We start from the raw sequence: 16,217 nt of genomic DNA, 5'->3' as shown, positions 1-16,217 counted from the left end.
CATAGCCTCACAATAGCCCTCAGCATATGTACCAATAATTTCTATTTTAAGATGAGGAAACTGAAGTACAGAGGGTTAAGTAATGTACCTAAGGTTACACAGCTAGTGTGGTTGAGCTGGGATTCAAATCTAGGCAGCACTGGAATGTTGTCAAGATCAGTACATGCCAATAATAAGAAGGCTGGCCAGGGAGCATGAACCTCATATAAATGGGTATAGGAATAATGGTCACAAAGTAATAATGAGGAGTACAAGCACAATAAACTTATTATCAATTACTAAGAGTATGAGAGCCAAGAATAATAAACAGCTTTATCTTTAAAGAGCATAAAAAAAATCAGATTTTAATCAAGGCAAGAACATTGAACAGACCCTTTAAAAATGGGGTTAAAGACTTAGGGGAGTTGCTGCTTATGAAAAAGATGTTTCCGAGAGAACAATGGAAGGTGTGGAACATTTACAGGGTGGTGAGGGTGGCAGAGAGGGCCAGCTGGAAGAAAGCAATGAGTACTTATAAAATAGCTTTTTCCCCTCCATATAGTTGAATAGCCCTTGGCTGCCCATACCATGATGTTACCAGTCTGACAAGAACATATTGAACAATAAAAACATTCAAGTTCAACTAAGTTTTACTGATTGTTCCTACAACACTAATCTTTCCCTTATATGAAAGCCTGTAAAACACAAAAGGAGGAACGGATATGTTTTCCCTATTATTTAAAAAGTATCTTAAAATAAGAAAAAACATATATCTCAATACAGGGATAAAATACAGTCAAATCAGAAAACTTTTTAAAGCTTTCTTGTAACTTTTTAAGATCTTAAAATACCTTAACGACAATTTTCCTTTCAGAGAGCTAAAAAGGTAATACAGGCAATAGAAGGTAGTTTGCAAGTAAAGCAATGTGAGAATATTTTCAAATAGACATGCTAAAGAGTATTCATACCCATCATACTGGTAAAAATATTTTGAGTGACAACAAGAAGTATTGGCAAGGATGTGATGAAATTAGAACTATCATACCTTTCTCATAGGAGTTTTAACTGGTCCAACAACCCTACAGGGTAACATCTAAGTAAACTTAGAGATTATAACTATGAAATTCTACTCCTATGTTTATACTCTAAAGAAACTCCTACTTACAAATAATCAAGGACATATGTACAAAAATATTCATTGCAGGCTGGTGTGGTGGCTCACGCCTGTAAGCCCAGCACTTTGGGAGGCCAAGGTTGGTGGATCACTTGAGGTGAGGAGTTCGAGACCAGCTTGACCAACATAGCGAAACCCCGTCTCTACTAAAAATACAAAATATTAGCTGGGCATGGTGCAGGGCGCCTGTAATCTCAGCTACTCAGGAGGCTGAGGCAGGAGAATCACTTTAACCCAGGAGGTGGAGGTTGCAGGGAGCCAAGACTGTGCCACTGCACTCCAGTCTGGGCAACAGAGCTAGACTTCATCTCAAAAAAAAAAAAAAAAAAAAAAAAAAAAAAAAAAAATTCATTGCAGCATGATATGGAATAGCCAAAAACTAGAAACAACCTATACATGCACTGTGGTCTGTACATACAATAGAATACCATCTATCAATCCAAATGAATGAACTAGAATCACAAATTTTACATCATGAAAAAATATAAAAAACAACACTGAGTAAAAAGTCAGGTTGTAGAATGTTATGTACAATATAACATTTATGTGTATTTTTAAGTCATGGAAATAATACTCTTATTTATGCATGTGTCCACTTTACTTCAATTATATCTATATGAATGACTTCCAAATTTCTATCATCAACTAATCTAATTCTCTGAGCTCAAAACTCGTTAAGAATCTGAATACTGCAGTGTAATGTGATTCAACAATATGATTCAATTTTATTTCAGCCTCACTGAAAAATCACTTGAAAATCTAATCGTACCAACAAATAATGGCTTGGTATTAATAAGTCAAATATTTCATTTATATAGCTATATAAGGAAAAAAGAATTCTTAAAAAGGGACAGAGACAAATAATTATATGAACAGGCACACAGGCAATATTCACGGGGAGTGCCACTGGTAGCCTTACCTGAATAGAAGGGACATCTGTAAAAGCTTTTATAAAATCATCTTCATCAACTGCTCCAGCACCTCCTTCTTTAGAAGCACCTGCTAATTAAAAGGAAATTAATTTCCTAAGGTTCATTTTTAAGCAACTTAACATTAATGACAACATGAAAAATAAAACTCTTTTGATATCAACAACAGTATAATTTTGAGGGATATTCCATTTTATAAGAAAGCATTTAAAAAATCTCCAACTTTCAGAAAGGTCAATGTACTTTGTAATGCCAATTCATTATAAGGTACTAGGCTAGGTTGGTTGTAATATTCAAACTGTAAGAACACAGCCCTGAAACCCACCTCCCTATTCAATGCACTAGCAAACACACATAAACATAAGTAAGGATAAACATTTTAGAAGTTGAACAGCAACTTAAAATGACACTAAATGTCAATAAATGATCGTGTGATGCAGAAAATCTGTGTATGCTACTATGGTCAGGAAAGCATTCATGAAAGAAATGAGAGTCTTGAAATTGATTACACAAACAAATCTTCCATTATTGCACACTGACAATAAAAAAGTAAACTTAGTAGGCAGCAGTTATTGAAGAGCCAATAATTCAGCTATTCTTTCAGCTCTAAACCTACTCTTCTATACATACACTGCTTTAAGATGCTGAACCTAGTATTCATTAAACCAATTTTTCTGTAGATTTTAATGGTTTCCTCTCCTCTTAAACTCTGGCAACAGGGGGTGTTGGAGAGAGACTGGAGGCTAAAAGAAGGGACCTGTTTCTTCCTGACTGCTTTCCATTATTTGCAGTAGAATCCTAGCAACTCTGGTAGACCACTCATTCCAGGAGCAGCACCTGACTCCAGTTTGCAGTTTTTCTAACACTCACTGAATCAGCTCACTGTGCCATCACACAGCACCAACTAGCCTCCACCCTCTCCTTAGAGGTCTGAGTCCCAGATCTGTGGAGTCCCTGAGTTCTCATTCCTGAATGTAGGCTCCTTTGATACTGTGACTCTGCAGCTCATCCTATCCAAAAACAAAGTCCCCAACCAATAAGTGGGGCAGAGTACCCTAGAATTCTTGAGTTGAGACAAGAGAGGCTGATGCAGTTCTGACTGACAATTCCCCAGTGTCAAGCAGGAATAAATCTTCTCTGGGAGAAAGTTGTTTCTGGTAGGCCCAAAGCACTCCCACCAACTAAGTTCAAGCAATGAGTTCACAATCAAAGATCAAATACACAAGAAGGCAACAGTCACAGGGAACAGATAATAGATTTGAGAACTGTTGATATCAGAATTGTCCAGTACAGATTACAGAACAGATGTGAATATATATGTTTAAAGAAATCAAGGATGGACTCACAAAGAAGGATGGACTCACAAAGATGACCAATCAACAAGAGGCCATTAGGAATAAACAGATGAACTTGGGAGTGGGGGGATGAAACAATCTGAATTGGGTAATACAAGAGTTGAAATTTTTTGAAAAATTAAATATATTTAAGAACAACTTAGAGAGCTGGAAGATATACCTGAATACATTACCCAAAATGTGGCAAAGAGAAAAAGGAAATGGAAAGACATAAAGAGATACAAAGGACAGTATGACAATATCTAACTAACATAATGTCTATTGGGGTGTCTTAAAGATATTTAACAAGAGATAACAGCTGTGAAATTTCCAGATTAACGAAACAAGAATCTTTGTAAATTCAGGATGTGCAACATAACCCAAGCAGGATAAATAAAAAGAAATCCAAACCTAGAACTTGGCGGTGTAACTGCACAACTCCAAAGACAGAGACAGTAATCAGAGAAAGAAGAGATCACCTAGAAAGGAACAACAATTTGAACAACAGATTTCTCAAGTGCAACAGTGGAAGCCAGGGAGAATATACTAATAATATCTTGCAAGTTTTGAAGGAAGAAAATATTGGCAAAATATTATCTAAACTGTGTACCCAGCAAAAGTTAATTTTTTAGACTACAAGTGGAAAAAATTAGATGCGCTGAAAATGAATATAACAAAACCATCATTACTATTTAAAATGTATGATGGTATCAAGGAGTGGCAAACTTTATAAAGGGCCACACAGTAATATTTTAGACTTCAAGGGCTATATGGTCTCTGCTGCAATTACTCAACTCTGCAAATCAATGGGTGTGGCTGTGTTTCAATAAAACTTTATTTACAAAACCAGATAGCCAGATTTGGCCTGCCAGATGCAGTTTCTCACACACTGGTGTAGATAGAAAACCCAAAAAATATCCTTTGACCAACAAAGGATATACAATTTCAGCTAAGATAGAAGGAATAAGTTCAAGAGATCTATTGTACAACACGACTACAGGTAACAACAAGGTATTGTATTCTTGAAAATCGCTGAGAGATTTTAAGTATTCTCACCACTAAAAACTGAAGTGAGATAATGTATAAATTAACTGTTCAATTTAGCCATTCTACAATGGATACATATTTCAAAACATGTGGTACACAATAAATATATATAATTTTAGTTGTCTATATAGTAAAATCATTCAAAATTCAACTTCCTAAGGTAGCTGGAAATAAAATCAATATGCAAAAATCAATTTCATTGCTAAGCACTAGCAACGAAGTTAGAAATTTTAAAGAGTGAAAAAATTTGGGAAAATAATAATTTTTAATGTAATATTAAAGCACTGAAATAAATGGAGAGCCGGGCGCAGTCGCTCACACCTGTAATCTGGGAGGCTGAGCCAGACAGATTGCCAGAGCTCAGGAATTTGGGACCAGCCTGGGCAATATGAAGAAACCATGTCTCTACTAAAAATACAAAAAAAAAAAAAAAAAAAAAAACCCAGCCAGGAGAGCCAGGAGTGGTGGTGTATGCCTGTAATCTCAGCTACTTGGGAGGCTGAGGCACAAGAATCGCTTGAACCTGGGAGGCAGAGGTTGTGGTGAGTGTGAGCTGAGATCGTGCCACTGCACTCCAGCCTGGGTGACAGAGCGAGACTCTGTCTCAAAAAAGAAAAAAAAATTACAAATGAAATAAACGGAGAGATATTCCAGGCTCATGAACAAGAAGGAATGGTATCATGAAGTGTCCAGTCTTCCCTAGGTGTTGCAATAATAATCAAGCTTCCAAAAAAGTTTCTTGTGGAACTTGTCAAGCTGATTCTAAAATCTGTCTGGAAGAGCAATGGGCCAAACATTCCTGCAGAAGAAAAGAGGGGCTACTTACACTATCAGACATCAAGACTTACAAAGCTGAAATAACTAGGAGAATTAGGTTTTAGTTCAGGGATAGACCAACTAACCAAATAAATAAAATGGAAAGTTCAAAAACAGACCCACAAATGTAAGAAATTTTGATATATGAAAAAGAAGTCATTCAGATCAAAGGGGAAGGTAGAAACTATTCAATAATAATGTCCCAAAATTCAACAAAATGTAGAGACAATGGATTATTCAGTTTTTTAAAAAAGTTTTTCCTTATCCAGTATTAAAACTTACAGTAGACATTCTACTTCCCTTAGGAAAATGGTAGGCATCCAAACTCAAATCAAATATACAAATAAATATTCCAAAACCCACAGAGAGCAAATAAAATTACCCATAGCCCTTGTTTTTAATACAAATGAGACAAATAACACTTCAAATTTCATTTCAAGTAATTGAGGAAAATATAAACATCCAAGACAAGCAATGTTAACTACAGAGCCCTTACTGAAAAAAAATCAGAGGAAACTGTGTAGAAAAGAATCCTGGTAGTTGTATAACGTAGACACCAACTAAGGTTCTCTCTAGGACAAGAAGTAAATAGCAGTTAGAAGTGGGAGGTATCCTTTTGAATCTTGGTAGATAAAGAAAAGGAAGAAACAAAAAATAAGGGCTCTATTCAAATAAGATGGTAATCACAGAATCAGAAGTAGAAAGCCCCCAACAAATCATGTAGTAAAGAAGGTGCATTTCACTATACCAACAGAAGAGGGCCCTCTTAAACTTAAAAACTAAGCAAACCTTTTTTTCCTGGCCCCACGGAATCCACTTGTTACTTGAGGTCTATGAAAATCCAACGTATCATCATAAACAAAATAAATAATCTGACATCTATACTGTGCTCCAATAAGAAAACAAAGGAACAGAAATATTTTCTGCTGATAAAACTCCCTAAAATTAAAAAAAAAAAACACCTACCAAGAAGGAAAAAACTATAACACAATTCTCCAATATAAATTCAATATAACTAAACAGCAATTATAGGTATAAAAGAAAGATGAATGAGAATATAAAAAATTCTGAATATATATAGAAGATATGAAAAGACAGCTGGCTAAAGTCAGAAAAAAAATTTTTGTTTATTTTATTTATTGAGATGGAGTTTCGCTCTCTTGCCCAGGCTGGAGTGCAGTGGCGTGATCTCAGCTCACTGCAACCTCCACCTCCTGGGTTCAAGCGATTCTCCTGCCTCAACCTCCAGAGTAGCTGGAACTATAGGCACGTGCCACCACACCCGGCTAATTTTTGTATTTTTAGTGGAGACAGGGTTTTACCATATTGGCCAAGCTGGTATTGAACTCCTGACCTCAAGTGAGCTGCCCACCTCGGCCTCCCAAAGTGCTGGGATTACAGGTGTGAGCCACTATGCCTGGCCAAAAATTTTGTTTAAAGACAAAATCAACTGAGAAATAAACAGTAAATTACCAACTATCCAAGAGAGAATAAGTATACCCTCGTTTGAATTTTAAAAGCTATAAAAAATATTCTTAGGACAACTGAGAAAACTTAAACATGTAGGTAAGCTGACTAAAAGGAAGTGACTATATAGGTTAATGAACTTACAGAAAATAAAAGATCTACAGAAATAACATCACAAAGAAATGAGACAAACACAGAACACAAGACAATCTTAAAAAACAACTGGCCTAGACTCCAAAAAGTCAATGTCACAGAGATAAAAACTGATGAGGGAACTGTTTTACAGATAACATTATAGAATTCTCAGGTGTGGTGGCTCACATCTGTAATCCTAGCACTTTGGAAGGCCAAGGCAGGCGGATCACTGGAGCTCAGGAAATCCAGACTAGCCAGGCAACATGCTGAAACCCCATCTTTACTAAAAATACAAAAATTAGCTGGGCATGGTGGAAGCGGGTGCCTGTAGTCCCAGCTACTTGAAAGGCCGAGGCAGGAGAATCGCTTGAACCTGGGAGGTGCAGGTTGCAGTGAGCCGAGATCATGCCTCTGCACTCCAGCCTTAACAAGAGAGCAAGACTCCATCTCAAAAAAAAAAAAAAAAAGAAAAAAGAAAAAATCTGAACTTCACTAGAATATAAACTCCAGGAGGCCAAGGTCTTCGTGTTCATTTACATTTCCCAGAGACTTCAAAACTAGCAGCACACTAAAAGCCTTCAGTAAATATTTGCAAGCTGTTGGCCAGACAGATAGGTGGAGGAAAAAAATGCAAATTAAAGAATCATCGTTTTTTACCCATCACAATGGCAATAATTAATGAGGCTGGTATATTCAGTGCTGCAGAAGGTAAAATGTTGTCTTTATTAAAATTAAAAACACATAAAACCTTTGACTAAACAATTCCATTTAGAGGAACCTATTTTATAAAATAGAAGCAGCAGAATTTCAAAACATACAGGTACATGAAGATCTGCATTTTCTGTAATGACTTAAACATGCAAACAACCTGAATGACCTCGACAGGGAAAGTTTATTAAATCATGGTGCATCAATAATGTAGAATACTGTATCACTAATTAAAAGGATGCAATAGCTGTCATTCTTGATGCTGAAAGATGTTCTGTGAAAAAAAGCAACTTGAAAAGTTTTTATCAGTATGTTTAATATGGGAAAAATAAAACCTAATATGAGTGCCTACATAAATAAACATGGAGTAATACGTGGAAGGATACATATCAAACTTAACATTAGTTACACCTCAGGGTGATGAGATTAGAGAGGCAAGATGTTATTAAAGTTTTTTAAAATTCTCCATTGTTTGATTTAACAATGAGGATGATTTTCATTCTTTTTATTTTTTTATTTTTATTTATTTATTTTTTGAGACGGAGTCTCACTCCGTTGCCCAGGCTGGAGTGCAGTGGCGCAATCTCGGCTCACTGCAAGATCCACCTCCCAGGTTCACACCATTCTCCTGCCTCAGCCTCCCGAGTAGCTGGGACTACAGGCGCTTGCCACCATGCCTGGCTAATTTTTTTTTGTATTTTCAGTAGAGACAGGGTTTCCAGGATGGTCTCAATCTCCTGACCTCGTGAGCCGCCCTCCTAGGCCTCCCAAAGTGCTGGAATTACAGGCGTGAGCCACCACGCCCGGCCTCAATTCTTTTCATTAGTAAGAAACACATAAACTGGTTTTTAAAGAGAGAAGTGATCAGTTGATGAAAAAAATAGTTTATATTCACAACATGTCCTTTATAGAAACAATGCTTCTTACCAGGTCAACTATATTAGAACGTATGTGATAAATGTAAGCCAAGCATGCAGTTATTGTAACTTCTACTTCATATGGATCAACTATAATGATTCTAACTAATGGAAAATTCTTCATATGTGAGATCTATAATAATAACATTTCACTCTTTTCTGAGGTAAACCTTCAATTTGTATTTCTATAAGAGACTTCACAATTTTCTAACACCCAAATTTCAGTCAAAAAGTATAGGCAAATAAAGTATGGGAGGATCAAAATGCTAACAATAATTAACACTAGTTGGCAGAATAATGGGCAGGTACTGTATCTTTTTGTAAGTTTAAAACCATGAATTAAACATTCCATATGGTCCTTTTTTTTGGAGACAAGGTCTCGCTGTCACATGGCTTGGAGCACAGTGGTGTGATCACGGTGCACTACAGCCTCCACCTCCTCGGTTCAAGCGATCCTCCCACCTCAGCCTCCTTAGTAGCTGGGACTACAGGAATGGGCCACCACACCCAGATAATTTTTGTATTTTGTGTACAGACAGGGTTTTGCCATGGTGCACAGGCTGGTTTCGAACTCCTGGGCTCAAGCAATCCACCCACCTCCATCTCCCCAAGTGCTGGTATTACAGGTGTGAGCCACCATGTCCAGCCCCGATATGGTCCTCTTTGTTGATTAATGTGGAGCCTTGCACATAGTAAGCTCTATATACAAATGTAAATACAAACAGTAACTTATCCATAGAAAGGCTAGGTCTTTAGTTGGCTTAATTTCTCTTTTCTTAAACATTCTGAATTCCTCAAAAAATAAACCTTGTATAATAAAATGTCTTTGTCACTTTAATTTTTGCACAGGAAGTAAAACAAAATTGGGGTCAAATAATATAATTACAGTAAAACACATATTCTTATACATAGTAAGAAATAATGCAACTTACTATTTTATAGTTAAAATAATTTATATGTTATTTACTCAAATCATACGCACTGTATAATCAACATTAAGAGAGAAAGCATCAGGGATGCATAGTCAATGATCTGGGATTCACAGTAATTTCAGACAGACTGGTGACTGGTCAATCCCTAAATTCCAGATTTCAATAAAAGTGATCTGCTATATGGGATTAAAAATAATAAATATGTATGATATGCAGTATTACTTAGGAGATGACCCAGAGATGATCCAAGAGGAAGCCCCTGACAGTGGGTCAAGCACTGGGTTCTCGTCTCATCTCATTAGATGGTTACTCATAACCATCTGATCTTGGGCACATCATTCAATGCTCTGAGGCTCAATCTCTTTTCCTGAATCTGGGTCAGATAATCTTTAACACCCCTTTAAGGTGAAAATCTTCTGAGTTTTAGTATCTTCTTCAGTAAGGGAAGAAGAGAGGAAGAAAACAAAACCAAAACACAGAAGTGTTATTTGGTTTCACAGAAAGCTGAAAAACAAAATAATAAGGTCTACTAGTCAAAATTTTGGATTCCAGAATTAAAAAACAAAATTCTTAAGATTTATTTTATTACATATACTGATTCTTGTGATCTTTATTTGTTCAAAAGAAAAACAATTTTGTTGTCTGCATGACGGGAAAAATGGGAATAACTAGCATCATTTGTAGAAAATAGATATTTGGACATTCTTAAAATCTCAGGTTAGACACAAAATGAAGTAAAACAAATAGAAAATATAAAGATTAGCAAGTACTACTAAATATAAAATGGCAGTAATTACCTAATTATAAGAACTGAAAGTTAAAACCATTTCAAAGTAGTCTTTGACATTAGATAGAAACAATACAGAGAAAATACACTGTCCACTTGAATGAATGAATGAGTGAGTGAGTGAGTCAGTGAGTGACTGAGTAAAACAGAACTTTAAGAATTGAAGATTTGGTCAATGATGTGTCTCAATGATTACATACAAGCTTCAATGACAAATCACTAACCTCAAAATCTGGTACTAGTTATTTTTAAAATGATAATTATATCATCATCTAATTCAACCCTTATTTTTAAAAAAGAGTAGCAGCCAAAATGATTGATACAGGAATAGGGATATTACAGCCCAGAAAATAAACTTGAAGAAGGCAATTTCAACAAGAAAATACTGAAAAGCATTTTTATTTACAATGTAAAAATTAAAGGTCTGCTTATTCCAAATGCTCTATTTTGCTGGGAATCATACTAGTTGAGCTTTAAAACGACTGATTCGTGGATGCCAAAAAGTACTGATCATTTCTGTAGATTACAATCTCAGTGCTATAGAATCTAAAAGAAACCTTATTTACCAATAGAAATTAGTATGATGGCAGTATAGCAAAGTGATTTTTGTGCTTTGCCCTCTTATTAGATAAATGACCCTGGCAAGTTACTTCTCCAAACTGCAGTTTGCTCATCAGTAAAATCAGTTTGCTCAGAGATGTTCTTATATATACATTCTTTCATTTAAATCTCAGAATCTTTCATTTTGAAATTTAAATGAAAGAATATATATAAGAACATTAAAGAACTGTATTAAAAATTGTTACCTAAAATACTGTAAAGATATAGATATTTTAAATAATCAGGTACTTTCAGCAATTCTAGTAACCATTGAGCCAAAAGAAAGAAAAATGTGTTTATCTAAATTCCTATTATGAAGTTACAAGTGTTATTCAGAAAATAGACAATTTGAGAATTTACTTTGTCCTTATTCTAATTAGTAAGGCACAAAGGTAACACTTTCAACACTTACATAATACGGATTTTTATAGCAATGATATATATACTGTATGAACCTAGCCATAGCCTTTTTTTCAAGTCTCCTTGGCTTAAAGGCTACACAATTATTAATACAATGAGAAGAAAAGACTGGCATATGAAGGCCAAAGAACAAAGCAAATTAACATACACTAGAGATTAAACACAAGACTTAATGAGCTTTAATTAACTGGATAGGATACTTTGCTAAAAATAGCATACAGCCCTAATCTTGATATATATCTCTAGAAGAAGTAAAATACATTCCCAAACTACAAAAGCAGATTAAGTCACGATTCCAAAGAAGCTCACTATTTTTTTTTTGTATTGGTAATCTTACTTGAAAAGAGATTTGTCAAACCCAGTGGGCTGTGTCTGGCTTACGCCACTATTATACACTTCCACCTACTATATTCCTTTAATTAGAAGCTAATCACATCTATCTATTTATTTCATGGCTCGGAGTAGCAAATAATACATTGAGACTGAATCACCACCATTCAATGTAAAATCATGGGAAAGATAATGTATAGTCCAGAAAACAGAATAGTCATAAAGAGAAATAGAACAATCTTCAAGTATCTGAAAGCATGTTGACAAATAATTCATTTTCCCTGCATATGCTACAAGGAGGTAGATTTTAATGCAACATAAAAAAGAATTTGTTTATTCAGAACTGAAATGGGCTTGTTTCTGGAAAATACTTTGCCAAACTGAAGGAACACTAAAAATCCCTGCATCTTTCGATCCAGTGAACTTTAGAAATTTATTCCAAAGAAATCACTGCAGATGTGCTGAAAGATATATATAAAAGAATGCTGACACGGTTTCTAGAAGGAGAAAAGGCTTATGGGAACCTAGGTATTATTTAGCCATGAATAATTTTCAATTAATAATTTAAGACAATGAGAAAATGCTTAGGGTAAAATATAAGTTACAAAAAACTACACAATGAATAGTGCCAATTTTGTTCTTCTCCCAAGAAAATATTTGTATAGGTAAAAATAATTGGAAAAGTAACTGGAAGAAAACAAATCATAATTTAGCGTTGATTATGTCCATGTGTAGTGGCATGGCAGGTGATTTTTGTTCTAAATTTTAATTCAGAGCAGATAGTACTACTTTAATCAAGTTGAATAATCATCTATCAGGAATTTTATTAAAGAACTATGTGATTCCCAAGGTCTTTTCCAACTCAAAAATTCTACAACTCTAAGAAAACTTTCTACAACCAATTTAAAAATCAACAAGTCTTTGCCAAGACCAAAAAAAACTAAAGTTAAATTTTCAAAGGACCGACAGTCAAGAATGGCATTTATTTTAGAAGTAATATCAATATCCTCTGGCCAGTAGCTCTTTTCTTAGATAGAAAAATGGGCAATAAAGCTAAATGAGCTCTGATAAAAAAAAGAAACAAGAATATAGCTGCAATTGCCAAAATGAAGAAGAAGAAGAAAAAGGAGGAGGAAGAGGAAGAGAAAAAGGAGAAAGGAATGAAGGCTTCTACCTTATTTTTGGCAAAAAGGCTGTTGCTTAGATGGCTGATAAAATCTTTAAGTGATTAATTACTATACTCATGAAAGCTACTTAACTTTTTCATTTAACTGGTAGGAACAGAAACTACAAGAATGGGGGTGGAGGAGCTTAAGAAAGTTTATCCTTTTTACAAAAGAGTATCTGATTATATCAATATGATTAATATCAGAATGATAGGTTAATTTCAATTTTCTTCTAAAAAGATACCAAACCATGAAAAAAAATTATAAGCCACTGGTTCAATTCATAAAATGTTAAATATTATCACCACAAATCTCAAATATTCATCCATTTTAAGCTAAAAAGACAGCTTCATAAAATTATTATAATATCATAGATCAGAATTCTGTAATTCAAAATTAAGAAAAAGATTCCCCTTGTAATAACTGAAGAGAGCTATTTGTTATAAAAGGAAGAAACCAAAAAATGTCATATACTTTTTACTAGCGGTAAATAGGAATGCAACATAAAAACTATCTTCTAATGGGATATCATAACTAACATTTGGATGAGAATACAACCATAAAATTACAAGACAAAAAGAAAATAATTAAAAATCTAAAGTATAGATTACTTGAAACATCCGGAGTAATCAGCAAGACATTTTAATTTCAGCTATTTAGTTATATGTGCATATATATATATTTATACACCCATATGTGTATGTATATATATCATACCATCTTTATTGCTAGTTATATGACACAGAAGATCATTTAAATGAAATACTTATGATAGTTTTTCTATATTTAGAATCTCATATGATGGGAAAAAATTGGGGGTTGTATAGAAAGATCAAGGGAACACAACTCCTTATGGAACCTGGTCAAAATATACAGTTTATTTTTCTTTCCTTTTTGGTTTTTAATAAAAAGTACTATAGACAAAAAGAAAAAACAAAAATCCTCAAGACCATGATTTTCTCACCAGTTACTGTAAACAAGGAAAGATGTGTTTTCCCAAAATATCACAACTAAGACATAAATTTATTTTTAAAAAGGAAAGGAAGGAAAAGAGAAAGAGATTACTGTCTTTTTAGAATTAAATACCCTTATTTTCATAGATTCATTCTATCAGAAAGATCTAGCAGAAACTAACACCGGAAATATACTCATGGCTTTCTAATTAACACATGAAAGAATACCCATTAAAAAATTTAAAGATAAACAGTATGCTAGAAACAGTTCTAATATGATCGATGAATATGCTATGTATTATAAAATTGCATGAAACCTGATTTTTCTTATTTTCCTATTATGATTTAATCCAGGAACCATTTTTGAGGCAATTTTACTTGACCACCACCCATCTCCTATTGTGACAAATGATTCAGTACCCAGTATCTTCAACCATTTTTTAAATGCTGGAGTATTTAAGACTTACTACCCAGAGGAATGTGTAAAAACATTACATAATTCAACATTTCTGTAACAGCTATTGCACTTGAAAATTAGTAGCCAAATTCTGAAAAACCTGTTCTCTGCTTAAAAAAAAACAAACAAAAAAACCCTAAAAAACTTCCATAAATCTTTTTCAAAATGGCATCTGAAAAATAAATACCCTCAAGAAAAGACTAATTCACACATGTTCTTAGAGGAAATAGCAGTATACAATATTTTATACATTTCAAAAGGGCATAGTATTCTTCTGAATGTTGCAACAGACTCCAGATCTGCAATCGTGCTGCAGTCATGAATAAACATATTCCTCTGAAGTTCCAAGTATGTGTGGCCATATCAAGGGCATGGAGCATGCATAACAGATTTGAAATGGATTTACATTACCTCCAACCTTAGGGCCACCTGCTGAACCAGGCTTCCTTGCACTGTTGACAGGATTTCCGGATGTTTTAGGTGCAGGAACCTTGAAGGCTGAAGCAGCTGATGATGGCCTATTTCCATCCACTGATTCTTCATCATCGAAGCTTTTATCTGCACAAAGCATCAGAAAAATGTATTTAAGAGAACTAAGCTTTGTTCCATTTTCCCTAAAGCTCAAAAATAAAATAAAGCCATATATAAAATCATTACTTTGGTAAGATATATAATACAAAATAAAGGTCCTTTGAATAAGCATTTATATATTGGCTAACACCATATAAAATAATCCTCTGTAATTCAAAATCAAAATGCAGTATTTTCATACTTCTTACTTATACATATTAAGTCAAAACATAAAACAAAACATTTTAACTCTAAAGGTAGTAAAAGCATTTTTCATGTTTTTGCTACTCTGCATTTTCTGCCAGCTCCTCCCATAGTGTATCTTCTAGCATGCCCTGCCTTATTCCTTATACCCAGATTCTGCAACTTACAATCACAGATCCGTTTGCAAATCAGTCGCCTCATTCCTCTGAAAGCTCTTAATTTCCCTCACCCTAGGAGGCTCCCAATAGTTCACATGGCCAAATACAGTAAATTTGATACTAATCAAAGATTCTATCAAAAAAAGACAGAAACAACCACAGAACCACCACTGAGGTTTGTGCCGGCATTTTTCTTTCTCTTCCCTGCCCTAGGTGCTGTAACAGCCAATCAGCTACAAGGTGACATCATCTTATGGCAGCTACTGCCAGATGAAAGGTAAAAATTCTCCATGCAGCTAAAAAATTCTCTATTAGCTATAATCCTTATTCTATATCAAAATTTCAAAGGCATTCAAAACTAAAGGCTTAGAAATCTGTTTTCTTATTTGACATTAAAATTTATATAAATAGAAAATAAGGTTTTATGCAATACTCATTCTGCTGGGATGCTTATTGCATCAGTAAAGCATAGACTGCCACAGTGCTCATTACTGTGCATAATTAACTCTGTAATCTTAAAATCTGCTCGTTATTTAAGCCATAGAAACCAAACAAAACAATCTGTTTTCATAAATGATTCTACAAGGCTCCTTTCGGAATATGAATGACACTAGTATCATCTACTTATATGCAAATGAAACACCTCCCAGCATACACACACACACACACACACACACACACACAAATGTATTTTACTCTCCTGAGAAGATGGTTTTCTCTAGGACCCTGCGCAAATCAACCATGACAAATAACATGGGCGAGGCTGAGAAGCAGCTTTACCACACGCTTCAGATGAATATGCCAGAATCAATTCCTTTCAATGAACTTTCTTTACTTAAACAAATACCCAATCACCTAGAATTAAATAATTCCTATAAAGAGATATTATTAAATATTTTAAAGAAAAATAACTATTTTTAATATATAACTATTTAATATAACTATTAAATATATCTTAAAATCTGCCAAGAAAGTTTTAAGACTTTTATTTATTAAAAGAAAAAAGAATCAAATAGACACTCTAAAGTCACATTCTATTTCAGAAAGTGTTTTTAAGTAATACAACTTGCAGGAAAAAATTATCTTCTACTCTTAAAAAATTATTTTTTTAGCATAACACTATTAGGGACTCAG

General features: G+C 34.3%; 1 protein-coding gene across 50 annotated transcripts in view; it reads right to left on the bottom strand.

Annotated features, from left to right (window-relative positions):
* The window catches only part of CLASP2 (cytoplasmic linker associated protein 2), a 213,514-nt gene that overhangs the window by 131,840 nt on the left and 65,457 nt on the right, over positions 1-16,217 (bottom strand). For 21 of the 50 annotated variants that reach the window (XM_054483475.2, XM_054483442.2, XM_054483433.2 and 18 more), the window contains 2 exons: positions 14,563-14,709; positions 2,073-2,152 (listed from right to left, as the gene is read on the bottom strand). In XM_054483475.2, coding sequence (XP_054339450.1) covers positions 2,073-2,152; positions 14,563-14,709 — 227 coding nt within the window. Of the gene's footprint in view, positions 1-2,072; positions 2,156-14,562; positions 14,710-15,092; positions 15,286-16,217 lie in introns of those variants that run through there. The other 29 variants (XM_063662062.1, XM_054483432.2, XM_054483437.2 and 26 more) reach the window with 7 other exon arrangements.

The sequence above is a fragment of the Pongo pygmaeus genome, chromosome 2, assembly GCF_028885625.2.
Source record: "Pongo pygmaeus isolate AG05252 chromosome 2, NHGRI_mPonPyg2-v2.0_pri, whole genome shotgun sequence".
NCBI lineage: Eukaryota > Metazoa > Chordata > Mammalia > Primates > Hominidae > Pongo > Pongo pygmaeus.
This window is presented reverse-complemented; position numbering and strand designations above follow the sequence as displayed.